Below are 5,071 nucleotides of genomic sequence, written 5' to 3' on the forward strand. Positions count from 1 at the left end.
GGGGCAGGAGCTTGCTCAGGAGCTGGCCTGTGGGGAGAGAAAAGGAGGGGTGAGTGTGGGGCTGGGGTGACCCCAATGCTGGGGGGGGGGGATGACGACACACTTAGACGTTACCTGCAGTGGAGGGAAGTAAGTGCCCTGCAACACAGAGATGGGGTCAGTGTCACACAAGGGCACCCCAAAGCACCCCCAAACCTTGAGGACCCACATAAGACCCCCCCCACATTCACCTTCTTGCGCTTGTAGAAGATGAGCCCCACCACGATGAAGATGAGCCCCAACACGAAGCCCCCGATCCCCGTCAGCATCTTGCTATTGCTGCCATCCATCACCTCTGGAGAGCCAAAATTGGGGGGGGGGGGGGTGTGTTAAGTTTGGGGTTCCCCCCCTCGACACCTTCATTTTGGGGGGTACCAGCTGGGTTTGGGGTGTCCGTACCCCAATGGATGATGCTGGGCTGCTGGAGGCTGACGTGTTCCACCTGGCAGGTGTAGGTGTCGCCGCGCTGCGGGGTGGTTTCCAGCATCACCAGCACCTGGTAGGTCCAGTCGCCGTTCTGGATGACGTCGGTGGACACCACGTGCTGCAGCTCCTCGCGCCCGTTCTTGAACCACCGCACCTCGATGGGCGCCGGGTAGAAGTCGCTCACGGCGCATGCCAAGCGGTTGGTCTGCGGCGCCGAGCTCGACTGCACCGGGAAGATCTCGACCTTCGGAGGCACTGTGGGGTGAGGGGCAGAGTGTCCCGGGCACCCGAGGTGGTGGCGACCCAATGCGTTCGTCGACCCAACAACGGGCAACCCAATGCGTTGGCCAACCCAGTGGTGCTCAACCCGGTGTTGTACGACCCAGTGTGTTCACCAACCCAACAATGGGCAACCCAATGCGTTGGCCAACCCAATGGTGCTCAACCCGGTGTTGTACAACCCAATGTTTTCACCAACCCGACAATGGGCAACCCAAAAAGGGGCAACCCATTGTGTTGGCCACCCCAATGTGTTCATCAACCCAACACTGGGCAACCCAACAATGGGCAACTCAGCAGGTTGGGCAACCCAATGTTGTACAACCCAATGCATTCATCGACCCAACAATGGGCAACCCAATGTGTTGGCCAATCCAACACTGGGCAACCCAATGTTGTACAACCCAATGCGTTCATTAACCCAACACTGGGCAACCCAATGTTGTACAACCCAATGTGCTCATCAACGCAACACTGGGCAACCCAATGTTCTACAACCCAATGTGCTCGTCAACGCAACACTGGGCAACCCAATGTGTTGGCCAATCCAATGCTGGGCAACCCAATGTTGTACAGCCCAAAGTGTTCATCAACCCAACGTGTCGGCCAATCCAACACTGGGCAACCCAACGTTGTACAACCCAATGCGTTCATCAACCCAACAACGGGCAACCCAATGTTGTACAAAGGTGGCAAAGCCACCAAGTACAACCGTGGTCACAACCTCCGCTCACCGGGGTCACAACCGCCCGCCGCCATGGTCACAGCCGCGGTCACACCGCAGCCCCAGCACGGCAGGGGGTTGGGTTGGGTTGGGTTGGGCCTGTTCTTCCGGGGAACGTTCTGCCATGGACTCACCTCTCCGATCTACGGTGAAAGGTTTCAATATCCCATAGTTGTGCCGGCAGACTGTGTCCACCTCAGCCCTTCTCTGCTCCAGTTCTTCCACAATGCCGTTGTGGTACTTGGCTTGGAACTCGCCCTCGGGGTTGTCGCCCACATAGTGCCCCACATCGCTGTCAAAGTGCATGTACTGCTCCCGGTTGTAGATCCACCTCCCCAGTAACCGGACGCGCTCGCTGCCGTTGAGGAACTGACACTCGAACTTATACACCCCCTGGAAGATCCCTGTTGGTGCCGGGTGTTGGCTCAGGGGGAGCGGTTCCCCCCCCCTCGCCATGTCCTGGGGGGGCACAGGAGGGGCCAGGAGAAGGGGGGAAGGCAGGGACAGAGCCCACAAAGAGCCAGCAAAGAAAGACCCCCCCCAAACCCCAACAAACGCCCCCCAAAACCCAACAAAGACCCCCCACAAAGACCCCAAACCCCAACAAAGACCCCATGAAGACCCCGCAAAGACACAACAGAGACCCCCCCAAACCCCAAAGATTCTAACAACCTCCCTCCAAAGACCCAACAAAGAGCCCCCCAAACCCCAAAGACCCCCAAAGACCCAACGAAGACCCCCCAAACCACAAAGCCCAACAAAGACCCAACAAAGAGACCAAAAAAGACTCCCAAAGCCCAACAAAGACTCAACAAAGACCCCCCAAACCACAAAGCCCAACAAAGACCCAACAAAGAGACCCCCAAAGACTCCAAAACCCAACAAAGACCCAACAAAGACCCCACCAAACTCCAAAGAACCAACAAAAACCAGGCCAACCCCCCCAAACCCCAACAAAGACCCCCCCAACCCCCCAAACCCCAACAAAGACCCCCCCAAACACCCCCAAAACCCCCCAAAGACCCCCCCAAAACTCCCATTACCCCCAAAGACCCAACAAAGACCCCCCCCAAAGCCCAACAAAGACCCCCCCAAAGAACCCCCCCCAACCCCAAGGACACCCCAAAGACCCCGACCCCCCCCCCCCCCGCCCCCCAGCGCCGTGGCTCCGCTCTCACCCGACAGCTCCTCGCCATGAGCCGGGGGGGCTCCCAGTGCCACCAGTGCCACCAGCACGGCCCCAGCCGCTCCCAGCGCAGCCCCAGTGCCCATCGCGCGCACAGCGGGCTCCCCTTCCCAGTCAATGCGATCGCACGCACTGGGGGTCCCAGTGCCGGGACTGGGAAGCCCCAGGAACAACCAATGAGCAGCGAGGCTGGGGCGGCATCACCCGTTGCTGGGTAGAACAAGAGCGGACGGGGCTCCCGTCCACACTTGGTCCCCGTTGAAGCCGTCACCCCCCGGCTGCCACCATCACCCCCACGGCCACCAATGGGGCTCCCCCATCTCGGTGCCCCCCCCCCAGCGTTGTCGCTGACCCCAACCCCCCCTCTATGGGGTGCTGGGGGGGGGTCAGGTCGAGGTTTAGACCCCAATGTGGTGCCCGTCGGGCTGTCTGCTCCATAGGGTACCCCGCGGCGCTGCTCTGCCTGGAGACAGATGAGTCATCAGCGGGGAGGCTTCTAATTGGTCGAGGGGCCTCAAGGGATGCCCTGGCATCCCCGCGTCGCCCCTTCGAGCATCTGGAGACGGGAGCGATGGCCGGAGGGCTGGGGATCGCGGCCCTGCTCCTGCTGCCGTTGGCTCTGTGGGGCACGACGGCTGTGAAAGGTGGGTGAAGGGTGGTGGGGTATGGGGCGGGGGGGGCAGTTGTGTGGGTCTGGGAGGGCCACGCTGCCCCATAGCGTGTGTAGGGTCCTGGAACCCAGCACTCAGGCTTAGGGGAGGAGGAAGGGGAAGGGGGTGGCTTGGGGATGCTCCATGGGGATGCTCCATGGGGATGCTCCTTGAGGGTGCTCCATGGGGATGCTCCTTGGGGATGCTCCAGGGGATGCTCCCTGAAGATGCTCTATAGGGATGCTCCTTGAGGATGCTCCATGAGGATGCCCCATGGGGATGCTCCTTGAGGGTGCTCCATGGGGATGCTCCTTGGGGATGCTCCAGGGGATGCTCCCTGAAGATGCTCTATAGGGATGCTCCTTGAGGATGCTCCATGAGGATGCCCCATGGGGATGCTCCCTGAGGATGCTCCGTGCCCCCTTCCCATTCGCAGTGGGGCACACGGTCATGCAGTCGGAGTTCTACCAGCGGGACGAGAGCAAGGAGCAGCAGGACAGCGAGTTCATGTTCGACTTCGACGGGGACGAGATACTCCACGTGGATCACGACTACAAGGAGACCGTGTGGCGCCTGGAGGAGTTCGGGAAGTTCGCCTCCTTCAAGGCCCAGGGAGCTCTGCAGAACATGGCCATCGGCAAGCAGAACCTGGAGATCTCCATTGCCCACAGCAACAAGTCCCGGGCCACCATCGGTAAGAGCCGTCCCCCTTCCCTTTGGGAGGCCTCCATCGTTCCCGCGCGGAGCTGTGGAAGGAGGGCCCCAACCCCATTGTCCCCCCTCCCCTCCCAGTGCCGCCGGAGGTGTCGGTGTTCCCCAAGTACCGCGTGCAGCTGGAGGAGCCCAACGTGCTGGTGTGCGCCGTGGACAGGCTGTGGCCGCCGGTGCTGACGGTGGCGTGGGAGCGGAACGGGCAGGCCGTGAGCGACGGCATCTACAGGAGCGTGTTCTACCCGCGGGAGGACAACACCTACAGGCTCTTCTCCTACCTGACCTTCGTGCCCCAGCGCGGGGACCTCTACGTGTGCCGCGTGCGGCACAAGGAGATCCCCGAAGAGTTCCAGAAGGAGTGGGGTGAGGAAGAGGGAGGGTGGGAAGGGGAAGAGGAAGAGGAAGGGGGAGAAGGGGAGGAAGGGGGGATGGGGGTGAGGAAGAGGAAGGTGAAGAAGAAAAAGGTGGGATTGGGATGAGGAAGGTTGGACAGAGGGGTGAAGAAGAGGAAGGTGATGAAGAGGAAGGTGGGATAGGGATGAAGAAGAGGAATGTGGGATAGGGAGGTGAGGAAGAGGAAGGTGAGGAAGAGGAAGGATGGATGTGGGGGTGAGAAAGAGGAAGGTGAGGAAGAGGAAGCAGGACGAGGATGAGGAAGAGGGTGGTTGGAGGGGGGGGATACTCAACTCTTTTCTCTCCCCCTTCCCCCTTTTGCAGAACCCAAGGTGCCCCCCGCTGCCTCTGAGACCACCCAGACCGTGGTGTGCGCCCTGGGCTTGGCCGTGGGCATCGTGGGCATTGTGGTGGGCACCATCCTCATCATCAAGGCCATGAAGATGAACAACGCCCACAACCACAGGGGGGTCTTGTGAACCCCCAGCACCCCAAACCTGGCCCCTCCACACCCCTTTCCCCTTGCAGACCCCCAAGTGGAGACGAGGGGTGCCCTGCCCCACAGCTCCCCATGGCACCCGCCCCCCTTCACCCTCCTCTTTGCTCCTCTCCTGTGCTGCCTGGTAACTGCAATAAAGTGGGTTGGGGTTGATCCCACCACGA

General features: G+C 60.9%; 2 protein-coding genes across 2 annotated transcripts; one reads left to right on the plus strand and one right to left on the minus strand.

Moving 5' to 3' along the window:
* On the minus strand, window positions 1-2,755 carry LOC133264413 (class II histocompatibility antigen, B-L beta chain-like). Its single transcript, XM_061444365.1, has 6 exons — window positions 2,647-2,755; window positions 1,603-1,872; window positions 439-720; window positions 231-334; window positions 115-138; window positions 1-27 (listed from the first exon to the last, which is right to left on the minus strand). The coding sequence occupies exons 1-6, from the start codon at window positions 2,738-2,740 to the stop codon at window positions 16-18; spliced, it is 786 nt and encodes a 261-aa protein (XP_061300349.1). The 5' UTR covers window positions 2,741-2,755; the 3' UTR covers window positions 1-15.
* Window positions 2,756-3,205: 450 nt separating this feature from the next.
* On the plus strand, window positions 3,206-5,071 carry LOC133264414 (HLA class II histocompatibility antigen, DR alpha chain-like). Its single transcript, XM_061444366.1, has 4 exons — window positions 3,206-3,298; window positions 3,741-3,998; window positions 4,097-4,378; window positions 4,733-5,071. Exons 1-4 carry the CDS (start codon window positions 3,226-3,228, stop codon window positions 4,885-4,887), a joined length of 768 nt encoding a protein of 255 aa, XP_061300350.1. The 5' UTR covers window positions 3,206-3,225; the 3' UTR covers window positions 4,888-5,071.

This window comes from Pezoporus flaviventris, unplaced genomic scaffold (assembly GCF_033815535.1).
Source record: "Pezoporus flaviventris isolate CSIRO_AGI_PZ_B2104156 unplaced genomic scaffold, CSIRO_AGI_Pfla_v1 ptg000835l, whole genome shotgun sequence".
Lineage (NCBI taxonomy): Eukaryota > Metazoa > Chordata > Aves > Psittaciformes > Psittacidae > Pezoporus > Pezoporus flaviventris.

Bases quoted from the DNA above. Each gene is read 5' to 3' on its own strand.
- LOC133264413 (XM_061444365.1), bottom strand. From the start codon at position 2,740: ATGGGCACTGGGGCTGCGCTGGGAGCGGCTGGGGCCGTGCTGGTGGCA. The intron at 1,873-2,646 runs GTGAGAGCGGAG...CGGCACCAACAG, and splicing joins TCATGGCGAGGAGCTGTCGG to GGATCTTCCAGGGGGTGTAT. The intron at 335-438 runs GTACGGACACCC...TTGGCTCTCCAG, and splicing joins GCCCAGCATCATCCATTGGG to AGGTGATGGATGGCAGCAAT.
- LOC133264414 (XM_061444366.1), top strand. From the start codon at position 3,226: ATGGCCGGAGGGCTGGGGATCGCGGCCCTGCTCCTGCTGCCGTTGGCT. The intron at 3,299-3,740 runs GTGGGTGAAGGG...TCCCATTCGCAG, and splicing joins GGGCACGACGGCTGTGAAAG to TGGGGCACACGGTCATGCAG. The intron at 3,999-4,096 runs GTAAGAGCCGTC...CTCCCCTCCCAG, and splicing joins CAAGTCCCGGGCCACCATCG to TGCCGCCGGAGGTGTCGGTG.